The 17,794-nt window shown below is 41.2% G+C and overlaps 2 protein-coding genes across 5 annotated transcripts in view; both read left to right on the top strand.

Annotated features, from left to right (window-relative positions):
* LOC130374106 (uncharacterized) overlaps positions 1 to 13,621 on the top strand; it is a 13,767-nt gene extending 146 nt beyond the window's left edge. Inside the window, exons 1-12 of one of the 4 annotated variants that reach the window (XM_056580692.1) lie at positions 1 to 748; positions 1,147 to 1,255; positions 1,749 to 1,911; positions 3,314 to 3,499; positions 4,024 to 4,128; positions 4,708 to 4,812; positions 5,402 to 5,506; positions 6,060 to 6,164; positions 6,719 to 6,823; positions 7,412 to 7,516; positions 8,098 to 8,220; positions 12,345 to 13,621. The exon at positions 1 to 748 is cut by the window's left edge and continues 142 nt beyond it. In XM_056580692.1, coding sequence (XP_056436667.1) covers positions 4,024 to 4,128; positions 4,708 to 4,812; positions 5,402 to 5,506; positions 6,060 to 6,164; positions 6,719 to 6,823; positions 7,412 to 7,516; positions 8,098 to 8,220; positions 12,345 to 12,389 — 798 coding nt within the window. In that variant the 5' untranslated portion in view covers positions 1 to 748; positions 1,147 to 1,255; positions 1,749 to 1,911; positions 3,314 to 3,499 and the 3' untranslated portion in view covers positions 12,390 to 13,621. Of the gene's footprint in view, positions 749 to 1,146; positions 1,256 to 1,748; positions 1,912 to 3,313; positions 4,129 to 4,707; positions 5,507 to 6,059; positions 6,824 to 7,411; positions 7,517 to 8,097; positions 8,221 to 11,711 lie in introns of all 4 variants that reach the window. The other 3 variants (XM_056580691.1, XR_008893580.1, XR_008893579.1) reach the window with 3 other exon arrangements.
* Positions 1 to 17,794, top strand: part of LOC130374108 (disks large-associated protein 2-like) — a 95,426-nt gene that overhangs the window by 30,961 nt on the left and 46,671 nt on the right. The window lies entirely within an intron of this gene.

Below are 17,794 nucleotides of genomic sequence, written 5' to 3'. Positions count from 1 at the left end.
CAGGAGTCAATCTGAAGGTGCCAGTGTGTTTTTTTTGTTTTTTTGGTTTTGGCCCATAATTCACAATTTTCTGTCGGGTCACACACACACACACATTTCTCACTATCGCCCCCTAAGGATCCCGGTTGGTATTGCACTTGATAGTTCACACACACCACTACCAAATATGGTATGTACCGCCCCTTCCTTGTCCCCATGAAGTATGTATTCAAATACTAAGAACTTTTTTCAGTGTTAGTCAACAATTAGGCTATTGGAAACGTTTATTTGCAACAGATGCCAACTACAGTGCTAAGAATTATACTTTTTTAATTACATTTTAATTAAAATGTATTTATTCAATACAAAATGCAGCTTATAGGAATTGCTTTATAATTAATTGAGTGCTGGATTGAAATAATATATTTCTTGATCTAGTAAAAGCAATAAAACATGGCTTCTTATTAGTGAATTAGCATTTATAGATATGATATTTTGCCATAACAATAATAAGATTAATCATATATTCCCGATTGTTGTCTTAGATTCAATAGATTGTTGTCTTATTGTCTAAGAGTCCAAACAATACATTTTTCCAATGCTAGTAAGAGGCTTGTGACTTTGGCCGTTTGCTTTTAATGTGAAATCAGACAGGAAGTCAAATGTACCTTCAGGTTCAACCTCAGCCTAGAAGAAGAGCCTTTTATCTCTGTGAAACCGTCGAATTTGATGCATATTAAGGATTTACCCGGAGCAAGTGGCGTGTACAGTAAGTATTCAACATTTGTCTTGAAATATTGCGTAATATAGCATCATGTAGTCGTTTATTTATGTTTTAAAACGGTCTGCTTGTTGACTGCTAGCCAAACGCACATGTTACATTAGCTAGTTAGCATTAGCATCCGCAGCATTAGCATCCGCAGCCTGCGGCAGAGCCCTGTCTACTCATCTACTATGAGTAGACAGGGCTCAGGTGCTGGCTTTTCAGGGTGTTTCAGCTGGTTGCAGCTATATAATGTTATAAGAATAGAATGTAGAAAATGCTTAACATCTAGCAAAATGTAAATGTGTTATTCAGCTACCAACTTTAAATGCATCTGATGTACCGGTAGTATGATTTAACTAAAACTGAAGTCAAATCGATCTCACTTTTTTATTTCTCTGCAGTTTGAAATGCCACCAAGAATCAGTCCCCTCACAGATGCCTGTCACCATGTCGGTTTAAAGACTGACAATACATGGAAACTGGAGGTGAAGTACATCAATGCAGTAAAAGGTAAAATTATGGCATATGGTATCTATCGATGGATGGATGGATGGATATAAAGGGTGGATAATAAAATACAAAACGTGTCTTAAAGTGATACCATTTCTAATTCCTCTCTCCATTAAATAAGCAGGTCTAAAGAATGTTATTTAGTTACACTTATTATTGTACTGTAGATTGGTTAAATAAATATGAACTTTACCAAAATAACTTTATTTTGTATGTATTTATTCTGTATTCAATAAGCTACATTAATCTTCCAGTAATTTCTACTATAATGATTGACCAGTGTCTCAAAGAGAGGTTATGCTTATACGTATGTTGGTAATTGATGCCAATACCCAAGCATTATACTGTATGTAAGAAACATGATTATAATTGCAAAACTGCTTAGGAAGCCAATTTATGTGTTATTGTCACTCTTTATCTGTTGTGACAGGCTGACAATTGTATGTTTTAATTTTCCTGTTTTAATTAAAGATGTCGTTCTTTTTTTTTGCAGGGCGTGGGGTGTTCGCCATAGGTTCATTCTCCAAAGGAGATTTTATAGTGGAATGCAGGGGAGATTTGATAAGCGATAGTGAAGCTCAAAAGAGAAGAAGAAATTATAACCCTGCATGTTCTGGATTTTTGTTCGCGTTCAAGTTGGGAGGCAAAACATGGTGGTAAGATTTTAAATTGCACCTTAACTATACTACCTTATACTGAAGTCGTTACACTTGCTTACACAAAACTAATCCAATAATTACTAATCCGCCGCTGCCGTAGCCTGCTACCTACCTACAGGAAAGTATAAACTACGCTGCTGCTGAGACACAAGTCCCTCAAAATGCAATGCAAGGGTCGTTTTATTTCTAACATTAATCTTTCAACACAGACATTTATATGTGTGTAAGGGATAATGTATAGAACGCCGGTCATTATCGGGCAAAGGGCGAACCAGACACCGACGCAAAAGCGGAGGTGTCTTGCTTTGCCGTGAAGGGGCTTATTTTGCGATAATGACCGGCGACGTTCTATACATTATCCCGCTTATTACATGGCTACTTGCCAAAATTAAAAAACAACTTCACACCAGTGTTGTTTTTGGCAGGCATTTTAGATTTAGTTTTAGTCTTAGTCTTTTTGACGAAATGCTTCTTAGTTTTAGTCCCATTTTAGTCATTTCTATCTTTGAAAGTTTTAGTCTGGTTTTAGTCTGACGAAAACTCAAAAGGTTTTAGTCTAGTTTTAGTCCGACGAAAACTCGTCCACCAGCCTCTCTCTGTAGTGTATGAGTGTGTGTGTGCCGTGTGCGTGCAGGCGCAGCTGCGCGCGAGCACACGAGCCAGTGGTGCCGGGGGGGGGGGGGGGTCTCACGTGACGCGTTTTATCCAATCAGGTTGCTTGGATGCTCCCATTGAAACCCATTCTATTCTACGTGAACCACCTACATGTAAGCCGCTAGAAGCAGTTAAAAACGGAGCGGACTAGAGCGGACTGGAGCGGAGTGAAATCCCCGCTCCGGCCTTTGAATTTAAAACCGCTCTGCGCTCCAACCCGCTCCAACGTATTTCTTCCGCTCCGCTCCACCACCCGCTCCACGCTCCGCTCCGCTCACATGCTCTCACTAACAATTTAGTCTCGTCTAGTTCTCGTCTGACGAAAATGTCTACATTTTTCGTCACATTTTAGTCTTTATATGGCTTTGGTGACGTTCGTCTCATTTTCGTCATGGAAAAAAGGGGTCTGACGACGTCATTTTCGTTTTCATCTTGCCTGACGAAAACAACACTGCTTTACACGGTGTGTCTTTTTACAATTTATATGTTACCATTGACGCATACGTTCCACTGAACAGCGCAGCTTAGGCGATATCTAGTCATTATTTATCTATGGAAATGTTCTGCTTGTCATCCCCTGCATTTGGGTCAACTTTCCGGAATCCATTGCGACGTTAACTTATAGGCTTACTCAATCAATAACTCATGTAAAACTGTGATCTTGTATGCTAGTAAATGATGTTTTAATGAAAAGTAATAATAATATTTTTTCCGTTTTTCTCTATTTTTATTTGTGGTTTTAAAGCATTGACGCCTCTAGAGAAGATGGTTCCTTCGGCCGCTTGGTGAACGATGACCACAGACATCCCAATGCCAGGATGAAGAGAATAGACATTGCAGGAAGCACACACCTCTGTCTCTTTGCTCTCCAAGACATAAAAGAAGGTGAAGAAATTGCATATAATTATGGAGGAGAGGACTGCCCAAGCAGGTACGTGTTACAACTAGTGTTAAGGTATATACAATTCAAGAATGTCTTGGAATAACTTAATGATTGATGGTATCTTTTCTTTGAAACTATATAAATCAATTTCAATAAATGATAATTTTTTCTATTGTATATTAAAACATTGGATATTCAGGAGGCATCTGAATCAGGGCCAAATGTCACTGTAGTCTGGGACGTTCCCGACGTCCCCACAATACATCTTGTATGGTTTTGTTTCAGTGAAACTTTATGTTAAGTATCTGATAAAGGAGAACGTACAGGTGTGCGAAATTCAACACAGTTAATTCAACATGTGTGAAATGTCCCCACTAGGCATAGTCTATGTGACAGCAGACAGGTTGACAAAGCAGGACAAAATATGACCATAGAATCCTTTCTCGCTAGTTTGGTGTGTGGGGATGTATTTGACCCAAGAGACATGTCCTTTAGAAAATGTATTAAAATAATATAATATTATGCAGTGTTTACATGAAATTGACTGATTTACTTTTTGTATCAAATTGCAGATGACTACATGTGAACCTGAGACGTCCTGTGTGAGCTCCCAGTCTGTGCTCATGTCAGAGCCACAGTGGGATGAAGCTGCCTGGTTAGAGGACACTGGTCACCAGGTAATTCATGTCCATCACTAAATATTTCCCTCTAGTGTCTTCTAGTCACCTTTCACGTCTTCTGTTGTTTACTTTAAGCAGGTAAATGAAAAGAATATGATAATTATGCGGGGAATCTATTATGCATCAGGTCTGCCAAACAGTTTCTGTAATGCTTGTATAAGGCTAATGATTAAGGGATATGTAGAACACATCTAAACCGTGTTGAGTAATTTTCCCGGGGCAAAATGTCGCTGTAGTGTGGGACATTCACAACGTCCCCATCATGCACCTTTTATGGTTATGTTTCAGTGTAATGTTACGTTAAGTATCTGATAACAGAGAACGTACAGGTGTGTGAAATGTCCCCACTCAGCAGGGTTTATTCAAGATGAGTGAAATGTCCCCACTAGGCATAGTCTATGTGACAGCAGACAGAGGTTGACAAAGCAGGACAAAATATGAGAGTAGAATTCCTTCTCACTAGTCTGGTGTGTGGGCATGTATTTGACCCAAGAGGTAGAACATTTATTAAAAGAATAAAATATTATGCAGTGTTTACATTCAATTGACTGATTTACTTTTTGTATCAAATTGCAGATGACTACATGTGAACCTGACACGCCCTGTGTGAGCTCCCAGTCTGTGCTCATGTCAGAGCCACAATGGGATGAAGCTGCCTGGTTAGAGGACACTGGTCAACAGGTAATTCATGTCCATCACTTAATGTTTTCCTCTAGTGTCTTCTAGTTACCTTTGATGTCTTCTGTTGTCTACTTTAAGCAGGTAAATGAAAAGAATCCGATAATTATGAGGGGAATCTATTATACATCAGGTCTGCCAAACAGTTTTCTGTAATGCTTGTATAAGGCTAATGATTAAGGGATATGTTGGACACATCTAAACCTTGTTGAGTAATTTTCCCGGGGCAAAATGTCACTGTAATCTGGGACATTCACGACGTCCCCACAATGCACCTTTTATGGTTTTGTTTCAGTGTTATGTTATGTTAAGTGTTTGATAACCGAGAACGTACAGGTGTGTGAAATGTCCCCACTCAGCAGGGTTTATTCAAGATGTGTGAAATGTCCCCACTACGCATAGTCTATTTGACAGCAGAGAGAGGTTGACAAAGCAGGACAAAATATGACGCTAGAATTCTTTCTCACTAGTCTGCTGTGTTGGCATGTATTTGATCCAAGAGACATGTCTTTTAGAAAATGTCTTAAAATAATATAATATTATGCAGTGTTTACATGAAATTGACTGATTTACTTTTTGTATCAAATTGCAGATGACTACATGTGAACCTGACACGCACTGTGTGAGCTCCCAGCCTGTGCTCATGTCAGAGCCAAAGTGGGATGAAGCTGCCTGGTTAGAGGACACTGGTCACCAGGTAATTCATATCCATCACCTAATAATTACCTCTAGTGTCTTATAGTCACCTTTGACATCTGCTCTTGTTTTCTTTAAGCAGGTAAATTAATTAAATTTGATAATTATAAGGGGAATCTATTATGCATCAGGTCTGCCAAACTGTTTTCTCTAATGCTTGTATAAGGCTAATGATTAAGGGATATGTAGGACACATCTAAACCTTGATGAGTAATTTTCCCGGGGCAAAATGTCGCTGTAGTCTGGGACATTCACGACGTCCCCACAATGCACCTTTTATGGTTTGGTTGATAACGGAGAACGTACAGGTGTGTGAAATGTCCCCACTCAGCAGGGTTTATTCAAGATGAGTGAAATGTCCCCACTAGGCATAGTCTATTTGACAGCAGACAGAGGTTGACAAAGCAGGACAAAATATGAGAGTAGAATTCCTTCTCACTAGTCTGGTGTGTGGGCATGTATTTGACCCAAGAGGTAGAACATTTATTAAAAGAATAAAATATTATGCAGTGTTTACATTAAATTGACTGATTTACTTTTGTATCAAATTGCAGATGACTACATGTGAACCTGACACGCCCTGTGTGAGCTCCCAGTCTGTGCTCATGTCAGAGCCACAATGGGATGAAGCTGCCTGGTTAGAGGACACTGGTCAACAGGTAATTCATGTCCATCACTTAATGTTTTCCTCTAGTGTCTTCTAGTTACCTTTGATGTCTTCTGTTGTCTACTTTAAGCAGGTAAATGAAAAGAATCCGATAATTATGAGGGGAATCTATTATACATCAGGTCTGCCAAACAGTTTTCTGTAATGCTTGTATAAGGCTAATGATTAAGGGATATGTTGGACACATCTAAACCTTGTTGAGTAATTTTCCCGGGGCAAAATGTCACTGTAATCTGGGACATTCACGACGTCCCCACAATGCACCTTTTATGGTTTGGTTGATAACGGAGAACGTACAGGTGTGTGAAATGTCCCCACTCAGCAGGGTTTATTCAAGATGAGTGAAATGTCCCCACTAGGCATAGTCTATTTGACAGCAGACAGAGGTTGACAAAGCAGGACAAAATATGAGAGTAGAATTCCTTCTCACTAGTCTGGTGTGTGGGCATGTATTTGACCCAAGAGGTAGAACATTTATTAAAAGAATAAAATATTATGCAGTGTTTACATTAAATTGACTGATTTACTTTTTGTATCAAATTGCAGATGACTACATGTGAACCTGACACGCCCTGTGTGAGCTCCCAGTCTGTGCTCATGTCAGAGCCACAATGGGATGAAGCTGCCTGGTTAGAGGACACTGGTCAACAGGTAATTCATGTCCATCACTTAATGTTTCCTCTAGTGTCTTCTAGTTACCTTTGATGTCTTCTGTTGTCTACTTTAAGCAGGTAAATGAAAAGAATCCGATAATTATGAGGGGAATCTATTATACATCAGGTCTGCCAAACAGTTTTCTGTAATGCTTGTATAAGGCTAATGATTAAGGGATATGTTGGACACATCTAAACCTTGTTGAGTAATTTTCCCGGGGCAAAATGTCACTGTAATCTGGGACATTCACGACGTCCCCACAATGCACCTTTTATGGTTTTGTTTCAGTGTTATGTTATGTTAAGTGTTTGATAACCGAGAACGTACAGGTGTGTGAAATGTCCCCACTCAGCAGGGTTTATTCAAGATGTGTGAAATGTCCCCACTACGCATAGTCTATTTGACAGCAGAGAGAGGTTGACAAAGCAGGACAAAATATGACGCTAGAATTCTTTCTCACTAGTCTGCTGTGTTGGCATGTATTTGATCCAAGAGACATGTCTTTTAGAAAATGTCTTAAAATAATATAATATTATGCAGTGTTTACATGAAATTGACTGATTTACTTTTTGTATCAAATTGCAGATGACTACATGTGAACCTGACACGCACTGTGTGAGCTCCCAGCCTGTGCTCATGTCAGAGCCAAAGTGGGATGAAGCTGCCTGGTTAGAGGACACTGGTCACCAGGTAATTCATATCCATCACCTAATAATTACCTCTAGTGTCTTATAGTCACCTTTGACATCTGCTCTTGTTTTCTTTAAGCAGGTAAATTAATTAAATTTGATAATTATAAGGGGAATCTATTATGCATCAGGTCTGCCAAACTGTTTTCTCTAATGCTTGTATAAGGCTAATGATTAAGGGATATGTAGGACACATCTAAACCTTGATGAGTAATTTTCCCGGGGCAAAATGTCGCTGTAGTCTGGGACATTCACGACGTCCCCACAATGCACCTTTTATGGTTTGGTTGATAACGGAGAACGTACAGGTGTGTGAAATGTCCCCACTCAGCAGGGTTTATTCAAGATGAGTGAAATGTCCCCACTAGGCATAGTCTATTTGACAGCAGACAGAGGTTGACAAAGCAGGACAAAATATGACAGTAGAATTCCTTCTCAGGCAACTAATGGTGTGTGGGCATGTATTTGACCCAAGAGACTTGCAGCATTGTTTTGTGTTTGTTTTTGGTCTGCATTGTTATAGCAAATTTGACGTATCTTTTTAAAAATATTATATATTAATGAATTTCATACAATCATCAGAAGAGGAAACTGTTGGAGGCACGGAGGGGGAATAAAATCCCAGCAAAACAGAGACGCAAACTGCCACCAGCAGAAGATGGAGCATCTTTTCCAGTCTGTGCTGTGAGCCATGTTCTTCCAAAGGTGAATCTTTACACTTTTTGATTTATATATTGGAGTAAAGTAATGTTGTAGAGTACAAATTTGAGGTTATATAAGTCAAAATGAAAACATTTTTATGAGGGAGTGTCAATCTTCCCAGCTCTCTAGTCTGGTTGTACGTCAGCAGATACTTCTATAGGATTTGCCAGGTGGCATTAGGGTGAACAGACTGTGACTGGGGTAGATAGTATCTTTGGGCGTTGTGCAGACACCTCACTTTGCTGATGCTCAGTAGATGCTGATTCACTCTTAGTTTGGACAACAAACACAATGGGCCCTATTTTAACGGTCTGAAACGCAAGTGGGAAGCGCAAAGCGCAAGTAGCTATGTGGGCAGTTCTACGGCGCTATCGCTATTTTACAGGCGGATAAATGACACTTGCGTCGCGGCGCAAGTGTCAAAAGGGTTGGTCTGAAGCAGCCTAGTTACCCGTAGGTGTGGTTTGGGCGTAACGTCCAACAAACCAATGAGAGTGCCAGCTCCCATCCCCTTTAAGAGCCATGAGCGCATTTGAATCGGACGAGTTGATATTTTGACAGCGCGTCTGCAGTCTCCGATGAGACAGATCCACATGAATTTCAAACTGCAAATGGCTCAGTTTATTGCCAAATAATATGGCCTAATTCACACATGGAATAAGGGGTTTTCTTCCACAACTTCAGAAATGCTGAGTCCTCAAATAAATTTCGGCAAAGAAAACGTATATGATATAACATATGTTATGCGGTAACTGTGGTTCTATTTAATGATGTACGCAATACATTATAAACTTTGTTTCTTATCAGTATTGTATGCTATCCTAATATGCATGTGTCCCCGCGGTAATAGACATTGCCATTGATTGTATTATGCGTTACGTGTTTAGTTTGCGTGTGTTTAAACAGAGCACACACGCGCCCCCGCATTCATTCATTCTTTTTAACACTCACTCGCGGTAAAACAATGTTATTCACGATCAAATACTCATCAATCCTAAAAGTTATGGGCATGTAGGCCTACAATATGTCAAGAAAATATGTGTTTGCTGTACGGTGTTTGCAGATGCATTGATTTAAAAGTACAACTTATTACCGCTGCATCAGCTGTTCTTTCCCAAATAATTTACCAAGAATGTGCGGCTAGGTAGATGGGAGAAGCAAAGTGTATGCGCGAGGTGCACAAGCAATCCGTATGCATCGCATGCGCATGTATGCATGCGCCCTTAAAGATCCCATGCCATGCTATTTATGGATGCTTTAATATAGGTATTAGTGGGCCACAAACACAGTATTCAAAGACGTCCCCGAAATTCAGCCGTGGTGCAGAGTTACAGCCACTCCGAACCAGTCGCACATTGAGCTTCCCCCAAACGCGCTGTTTCGGTGGGCGTGTCAAGGCAGGTCAAGGAGGGGGGTGGGGGTGTGGCCCTGAGCAGCTTGTAGCCACAGTACAATGCGCTCTGGTTACGGTGGGCGTGTCAAGGCAGGTCAAGGAGGGGGGTGGGGGTGTGGCCCTGATCAGCTTGTAGCCACAGTACCATGCGCTCTGTTTACGGTGGATGTATCGCAATGGCTCGTTGAAACCCATATTATACATAGATATCTATATAATATAATATAATATAATATAATATATAATGTATATTATCACCTGGCCCTGAGCAGCCCACGGTACCATGCGCTCTGTTTACGGTGGATGTATCGCAATGGCTCTTAGAAACCCATATTATACATAGATATCTATATCATATAATCTATAATATATATTATCACCTGGCCGTGAGCAGCTTGTAGCCACGGTACCATGCGCTCTGTTTACGGTAGATGTATCGCAATGGCTCTTAGAAACCCATTGTATACATCGATATCTATATCATAATATATATTATCACGGCCAAAAGCTGTGTGAGCCTCCAGACGATAGGCTATTATGAATCTCAAACGACCGCGTCTTCTGAATTGGGGGGAAAGGAACTTTGGCTTTGACTCCCTGAAGTAGGCATGAACCACAACATGGAGGAGAAAGGGATTGTTGACCGCGGTCGTCTCCCGCCGGAGCCTCGCTGCCGATGGACCACCGCTTCAGGAGGCGGTGATTAGCGCTGACCGCTGCCGAGGCAGCGGGAAGCAGGGCTCAAGCGGGATACATTCGCGGCCAACAATCCCCTTCTCCTCCATGTCGTGGTTCATGTACTTCAGGGATTCAAAGCCAAAGTTCCTTTCCCCCAATTCATTCTCAACCATGGCTGAGATAACCCCCACTACGAGTCTCGTTGTAGAAATACCAGAGACGAGAGTCCGACGTGTAATGCGCCATCACACCAACAGCAGAACGGTTATCCAAATAACAAGGAAGTGTACAACACTTGCGTTACAGTCCTGGGGCTCTACATCTAAATAATATCATATAATACATAGATATCTATATCAAATAATACATATTATCACGGCCAAAAGCTGTGTGCACCTCCAGACGATATAATGAATCGCAAAGGACTTCGTCGGGTTCTCCGACGTCTCTGGTTCTTCCACTTCCACATCAATCTGTAGTAGACAGAACCGCGCGCTGCCTGCGGCCTGCTGCCGGCGCAAGGCACCACCGCCCGGCTGCCCGCTGCCGGGCGGTGGTGCCTCGCGGCAACCGGCGGCAGGCAGCATGTCGCAGTTCATGTACTTCGATGTCGTTCTGCCATTGCATTCAAAATTCTGTAACTAGCCTGTTACTACGAACTAAGCAACTACAATACACGTATTAGCATTTAGCACTAGCTCAATCACGACTCCTTCAGAATTCTTGTGGGTGGTTACGAACCAACCAAGTGGGCAGGGCCATGAATTATAGTTTGACAACGCTACGTCACAGTGTCGCCTTATCCATATTGGCTCATTTCTTCTGCCTTTTTCCTTTCATTGCCTATTGCATTCAGCAGACAAACTGCATAGATTTCAAACTTACCACAGCTCACAAACTTATTCAGACCTATGTTATTTAACAAACAACAGGAAAAATGTGATTTTAATGGCATGGGCTCTTTAAAATAGCATCTGAACAACGCGCCACTGACTTTAAACCAGGTATTTCCTGGTCAGTAGCGCAATGGCATTCAGAAACGGCAAAATACCGTTGGCGCCAGAACCTGCCTCCTCCTTCTGCCGAACCGCCCCTTGGGGCGCATGATCAATCCCTAATTTACCGGCGAGTGGCGGTGGTGGGAAAAGAACGCTCTGCGCCAGTTGTAAACTAGCAGCGACACATGCGCCAGTGACTAAGTCACTTGCGCCGGATGCAAGATAGGGCCCCATGTGATCTAGAAAATACAAATGTTATGTCATAATATTAGTCTCATGTTGTTCAATGTAGGTTCAATTTGTTAAACATCTTGTGCGCTATATAATAATTGCAAACTTATTTTCTGCTGCTTTTATAGTGGATCTAACAGGATGTAGATATCTCTTGACTTAAGACTGAAGTTTTCCTGTATATTCTTTTGAAGGCTGCAGGAATCGGTCTGTTTCTTTTCTTTGTAAACTGACTCGATTGCAGCTTTTCTGCACCACCGCCTGGTCTCGTCTGCTTTCTAGGTGAGGCGTAGTTCCTCTTGCGTGTTTCAACTAACCTATTTGTTTGTCCCTGTGATGACGTTAATTTTCATGGCTACTTGGATGCATGTTAATGCAGGAGTCAACCAACAGACTGAGAGTGGAACACTCCAATCAATCATTTTTTTTATAGCACCTTTCATACAGTTAGTGCAGTTCAAAGTGCTTCACAGATGGCTGAGAAAGCAGATAATAGGACATATATTAATTGAAGATGAAAGAAAGATTGCAGACAAAGGAATTATGACAAGAAAATTATAATGTTAAATAAGAAAAAGAAAGCTGCCATAATATCGAAGACATAATGCTACTGTTGCTAAAAAACAAAAATAAGGAATTAATATTATAGTCTCTAAATGAAAGTGTGTGGCATGTAATACAATAAAAGTTTTTAGTTGACACTTTACAATAAGGTGTACTAATGAGCAGATCACTGAGGATTGTTGATGCAGGACATGAAACTTATAGGAACTGTATCTCCTTCCTGATACTTTCATGTAAACATCTGTTTTTCTACTCATTTACAGGAAAGGCTCCACTCAAAAGGGAACCATGGCAGCCAGCAGAGATAAAGGCCGTCGAGAGGCACATAAAGGCTTTAATACATGCTTGCACTGTGCCAAAAATGTCTAACTAAACTAAATCTGTAGGTGGCGAAGAAGTTAAAGCTGCGTCACGCTTTGAACTAAACACTTTTTCCATCTAGTGTCGACTGGGTTTTTGGATTGTCGGTGCCATTAAAGTAGCATTAATAATCGTCGTAATAATCCTAACGATTATTAATGCTACTTTAACGGCATAGACATTCCAAAAACCCAGTCGACACTAGATGGAAAAAGTGTATAGAACAAAACGTGATGCAGCTTCCCTTTTTTTCTTCGCAACCTACAGACTTTGTTATGTACGATTATTCAAACACGCCATGTTATTTAATATAGACATTTGACCGAGGGAAACGGAGCCTCAGAGGTCGAACTTATTCTCTCGAGGTCTATGTGACTTCCATTTATATTGTGACTATTCTGTATCTTGATGCCTCTTCCTGGCCCACAAGGATACACCAGCAGGTTCTGACATGTATTAACCGCACTCTGATGGCTCGAGTCTGTGCGTGATGTGTGTCTATGCTAATGTATGTATGTGCTGGTATACTTTTAAAAATAAAGTATCAATGCATCTAATTCTCCATCCGTCTCTGGTGCTATTTACTGTGGACCCACACCTGTTTGGGAGATCCCTCCCATGTGTGAGGGTGGCATCGATGGTGTTGGTAAAATAAAAACCCATACACACACATAGTGCACGGTAATATCATGAAATAAGTTGGTATCACGCCACATATAGATGGTGGATGGCCAAGAGGAACATTTGCAGAGGGCATGGCCGCCCCTGGTTCCAGGGGCTCTCGGAAATTGAGAGGTTAAAACACCTTGGCCCTCTGGCTATACTCTATATACTCTCCTCGGGCTATATATATTTATGTACAATCAGGTCCCCATTAGTCACCAAATAATCTGTGTGAAATATTCTAATTTATGTAAATGATGTCCCCTGAAAGCATGTTTACTGGTTCTTCCGGAAGTCCCCATAAAGCCTGGTTAAACCATCACAAAACTCTGAAACATCATTTCAGAGTTTTGAAGTTGTGTATAGGTTAACTAAGCTATGGCAAGTTTACTGAATTTTTTTCAGCTCTCTACAACCTCTGGAAAGGGTGGTCCTCACAAGTGATGATTATAAAGGTCGTCCTCATGAGTGATGAAAACCAGTATGTGTGTGTGTGTGTGTGTGTGTGTGTGTGTGTGTGTGTGTGTGTGTGCGTGTGTGTGTGCGTCTACGTGTGTCTATGTGTTCACGTGCCTGCGGTTTCTTTCTCAAGGATAACCGATTTACGGGCCGTATCGGATGCTGACAGGATAATCTAGGATGGAGAGGAAACGTTCCTGTTGATCTCGGGCCATAATAGCTGTTGTGTAAGCTGTGAGACTTGGTAGCCCTCATCAATATTTCATGTTCCTCCATTGTGGGCATTTAAAGCGCCCACTGGGCACATTTGAGGATCCATAAACTATTTTCCATCACTCAAGTTTCATGTAAAGACCACTGACTGTGACTTGTGAAGCCTTTATTCAGTGGCCAAGTGTATTTATTGTGTATTTAAAGCGGTGTTTAAGGGGGGTTGGGGCCTAAGTCACACGGCTTTGTTTCTTGTTTTTATTTACTCCACAGCCGCTGTAGAGTGATCTCCAACTCAACCACTCTTTCTGTACTCTGATCTCTCTCTCTCGTAATGAAATCCATGGTTTGGTTATGATAACACCTTTTACCATGCCAACTAGATTTGGGATTTTACTACATGAACTCATCCACTTCCTAATCTATTCTCAATCAAAGTAAAACAAATGTTGTGGCAAAATGTTTGCCCTTTTGTCGGTCATTTGCTGTATTCTTAATTTCAATCCCAGCAAATGATTCACGTGAAATCGGCTTCCCTTAAAACTAATTGGTTAAAAGCTGCAAAGACCGATCTTGTTTTCGACAATCATGGAGCGATCAAACCCTCTCAAGAGAGTGAATGCAATTAGGATCCTGGGGTTTTTCGGGGGAAAAAACATGCAGAACCGGCTAACAATGACACACAAATGAGTGTTTATGGCCGCCTCTCCATGGGACCCTAACAGATGTCTTTAAAAGAAGAGATTTATTTTATGATGTTCATGGCCCAGTGATGGAATTCTGTAACCTTTCAGTAAAACATGACGCATTGAAGATGTCTTTTGACTTTTGCAGATTGTAAAAAGGTGTGTCTACATTTTTTGTTATAAAAAATATTTCACTGAAGGTCACTTCAATATTGGCTTTATTGGCTACAGACACAAGCAGCAAATATCCTCCGCAAAAAAGCATGAGCACCCAGAAGCAAACATTGCCACACATAACGATTAAAACTAATTGATTACACCCTGTTAATAGACACTATAGCCTGCCCTCAGACATAGACGGCGCTGTCTCGCATATAACTACTACCGTCATCTCTGGATTCACTCTTTGGTTACTTTTCAAAATACACAAAGCATTTTCTCAGTAAAGCACAGACCATGGAGACCTCTGCCAAGGCCTCCCCCCAAAGGCCATTTTTCAGGGAGATGCTGAAACCCTTAGTGGGCGGGGCTTTGGAAGAATGACCTCTGATTGGTGTGAGCAACAGCATCACGACCAACACCCTGAGTGAATCTTTGCAAGCTTCATCCCAACAGGTGGTCTAGCAGGGAATATGTAGCTCTCTGTAGTCACATGTGAGACCCCATTTCCCTCACGTCATCCCTATTATATTAATAGGGATGATATGGGGATGTTATTCTATCAGCGCTCCTTTAAGGCCGAAATGACAGCCGTATAGTAAAAGATTTTCTACGAGATTTGCTAGCCTTGTTTGCACTTTCGGAGCAACAGTAATGTAGCTCCCCGAAGTTATAGGTCACAGATGAACCGAAGGCGGGAGGTGCTGCAGGGAGATGGGAGGGAAGGGAGCATTGAATATCGGGCCTATTGTAGTGAGGCAAAAGGCTCAGGCGGAACCATCAGTCAGAAATGTGTTGCACACAAGAGCTGTGTTCCAACACATGAACCACTCAACCACACGATTGAAATGGCCCAGGGCTTTGCCACCCAAGTCTCACTGTTTGCTGTTCTTCGCTGTTACTAAAAGTGGATCGATACAAACCCGGCTGTAAAATAACAGCATACCCCCCAGATTGGTAAAGCAAAAACAAGAAGCATAACAATATGATGGAGCATATCTCTCCATCGGCTCCACTTCAGCTGAGGCGGGTGGGCCGGCAACCCCTGTGTGGGGGGTCTCTCAGCTGCCAGCATGACACAGTGGCAACTGCGTGAGCCGGCTGGAACCAGAAATGAGCGGTTCATGCAGTGATTTGTCGCGTCTCTTTTCGGGGGTCCGCACGCAGCTGATCAATATAGTTGAATATAGGTGTAAATATTGGGCTTGTACTTCAGAATGCATCACAGGCTAATAAAAGCTTATTTCGTTATAAAGGCTATGTTTTTAAATGTCTCGCATGAGAAACGTTCTAAACAACGACCCAAACAGCATTGCTCACCGTAATATTCCTATGCTCCTATAATTCCTACATGGAGGTGGTCAGGTCGATAGATTCTACATTTTACTTTAAATAAAAAATAAAACAAAGACTTTGTTCTATAAGTTGGTCTATAAAAGAAAACACAACCTCCATGGTGCTAATAATTGTCATTTGAATATTGTAACATTTTCCATGCATTGGTTTCTTTTCTAGTCTATCATAAACAGATATATTATTGGTTTAGAATTGTCAGCTGCTGTTGACATCACTGCTCAGGTTCTGCCAGCGTTGTCATCAACTCCCCAGGGACTACGCTCATGACGCTGGCCAAATTCTGGTTCCCTGCCGGGCCTCCTGCACCGACAGCATATCAAGCATTTCTATATACTCTTTTTGTTAGACTTTACATTATAGTGCCTTACTCTAATTGCTTCCCATTTCCTTCTCAAAAAGAACTTCCTGCACAGGAGAAGATATGCTTTTAGAGGTTGATACAATGCTTATTACATGGTTATTGTAATGTAAAGTGGTAGCGCCTATTTGGTGTAATAGGTGCCATTGCTTCCCATGCAGGTGTTAACGGTTGTCCACGATAGTGAGAGGCTGAATGGTTAGAGGCTAGAATAAGCAGCGCACAGTGTGGCACAGGGCTGGACCCATGGCTTTACTTGTTCATGTTTATGATGGACGTAAGTATATCAATAGGCAGTCAGTTGTGGGTGTGGCCCATTGGAATGGAAGGCTGACTTTAAAGTCCAAGTCCAATCGATTTATTTTTGGGCGAGGTCACAGCAGATAGGCACACAGATGGACAACTCTCTTGTCACCCAACCGTGCAAGGGCTAAATCGTGTGAGGGTGTGACGACCAGGGCTTAAAGGTAAAGGCACTCAAGTGCAAAGCCTGCAGGAGTTCTGTAGTGTGAAGATTGATCAATGAGAACAGAAGGCTGGCTGTGAGCGAGGGGTTAAAATAGAAAAGGCCTCAATTGCTGCGTTAGGCTACCTTATTCCAGTCTGTTGTGTGATGTTAGGATATCATAATAATGCCAACAATGGCAATATAATTATATCATTATACACCTTATATCATTATATATAAGAATCTATAAAAGCAAATAAGGGAGTTGAGAACTCTCTCCTCTGCGTGTGTAGATATGATATGATATGATATGATGATAACTTTATTCGTCAGCAGTGCTGAAATTTGTCTTGCGACCCAGCAGCCGTTGCATGTAAATCAGAAAACAGGAATTACACACATTGACATGACACATTGAAACACAACAAATGTACATCCATGGGTACAGATAGTCGAGAGCACATTGTCCACCACTTCGCCTATCTCCGGTTTAGCATCAAAGTCGATTGATGGACAAAATACTTTTTTAGTCTAACCTTCTCGAAAAGTGGTACCTCGTATCTCCTTCCTGAGGGCAATGACCTGTATTCACTATACAAAACATGACTAGTGTTTGAGGTGATGTTTTTTGCCAACCAAGATATGTGTGTCAGACAGAAGGACACACACAATTAGTTTGTTTTGTATGTTGAAAAACTTGAGACAGTTGGAGAGAGAGCACGTTATACGTTTATAATTATAATTATATAATTATAAAATAAGTATAACATTATAACATACAAATAATAAATCAAGCAGTTGCGAACTTCTCTGCACATATGGCAATGTCTGGCCGACACAACCACACCATTATTTTATTCAATTGTGAAATATGGCATATTGAGTTATGGAATTGATTCGTTGATTGATTAATTTGGTCTGTTTCAGACCGACGGAAAACACAATTACATTAAATTGACCCGTCAATGATGATGATTTTGTCAATGATCGCCGATTTCTTTCAGATTAGTCTTG

The sequence above is a fragment of the Gadus chalcogrammus genome, chromosome 21 (assembly GCF_026213295.1).
Source record: "Gadus chalcogrammus isolate NIFS_2021 chromosome 21, NIFS_Gcha_1.0, whole genome shotgun sequence".
In the NCBI taxonomy this organism is placed as follows: domain Eukaryota; kingdom Metazoa; phylum Chordata; class Actinopteri; order Gadiformes; family Gadidae; genus Gadus; species Gadus chalcogrammus.
This window is presented reverse-complemented; position numbering and strand designations above follow the sequence as displayed.